This window comes from Etheostoma cragini, chromosome 2 (genome assembly GCF_013103735.1).
Source record: "Etheostoma cragini isolate CJK2018 chromosome 2, CSU_Ecrag_1.0, whole genome shotgun sequence".
Taxonomy (NCBI): Eukaryota; Metazoa; Chordata; class Actinopteri; order Perciformes; family Percidae; genus Etheostoma; species Etheostoma cragini.
Window position 1 is genome coordinate 29,913,437 of NC_048408.1, and position 1,237 is coordinate 29,914,673.

Genomic DNA, 1,237 nt, shown 5'->3' on the forward strand with positions numbered 1-1,237 from the left:
AAAAGCTTTTTTTTTTAAAATACAAAAGAAGCCCGAGAGACAACAGAAGCAGAACTACGCACCGAGGTTCCTTCGATTTGTTGTTAAATCTTCGTTGTTAGGAATTTAAACTTTATTCTAAAACGCCCCAAAGTGTAAAATACAGCCGTGTGTGTCTCCGCGGCGGTTAGGCAGACATGTTGGGATTGCATAACCGTGTGAGGCTGTTTCTGCTGCGGTTTAATAAAAGAAGAAGAAGCGCAGGTTGGGTGAAAGCTGCGCGCGTTAAGGTGGCAGGCCTCGGCTGTTAATGACATGTCGGAACAGTTCGGCTTTAACACGGATTATGTACATTGGGTCAGGAGTTTGTTCGTGTTTGGGTTCAAGAGTTAGAGGAATGGAAGTCTATGTGTAAAGGAATGTGTGTTGCATGGGCCTGCGTTTGGAGAGGAACGCGTTTTACGCACACTCCAAATGGTCGTAAAGCTCGCGTAACGCAGGCCGGGGGAGAAGAGGCCCGCTTCTTTTTCTTTTTTTTTTAAATAAAAGACTTTGAGTCTTATTCAACTTCATGAGCCGACAACTTTCTTCCCTGAGTTGTTAACACTTCATCGAAGCCGCTTTGTGTCTACAGGCCTCTGGTGACGCACAACGTGCCATAAAGGTTTGCCCAAAAAGAATCTACGTTTGGTGCTGCAGACACAGACAGGCAGGTTGGGAAAAGATCGGCTTCAAATCTGATTTTATACATTCAGTTAAGACTGTGTTTTTAAGTTTTAAGAGTTAGAGAAATGAAAGTCTATTTGTAAAGGAATGTGTGTCGTATAGGCCTGCGTTTGGACAGGAATACAGGTTTTACGCACACTCCAAATGGTCATAAAGCTCGCGTAACGCAGGCCGAGGGACAGGCAGGTCGGGAAAAGATCGGCTTTGAATCTGATTTATAGGAGTAGGAGGCCCGTAGCTGCAGACAGGATGGGAAAAGATCTTAACATTTAGTTAAGACTATCCCCCCCCCCGCGGGATGACTCGCTGTAACATCGCGATCTCAGTTCACCCTGTTTAGAATTTTTAAATAACTTCGATTAAAAGACTTTGAGTCTCATTTAACTCCACGAGCCGACTGCATCACAAGCGCTGCTACTTTCCTCCGCGAGTTCTGAACACAGACCTCTTCTCTTCGCTGAAGCCTGTGTGTGTGTGTGTGTGTGTGTGTGTGTGTGTGTGTGTGTGTGTGTGTGTGTGTGTGTGTGTGTGT

The 1,237-nt window shown here is 45.4% G+C and overlaps 1 protein-coding gene across 1 annotated transcript in view; it reads right to left on the bottom strand.

Moving 5' to 3' along the window:
* Positions 1-853: 853 nt before the first annotated feature.
* Positions 854-1,237, bottom strand: part of LOC117952198 (homeobox protein OTX1 A-like) — a 2,761-nt gene continuing 2,377 nt past the window's right edge. The window contains exon 3 of the mRNA XM_034884343.1: positions 854-943. Within this exon, the coding sequence (XP_034740234.1) occupies positions 854-943 (90 nt within the window). The remainder of the gene's footprint in view (positions 944-1,237) is intronic.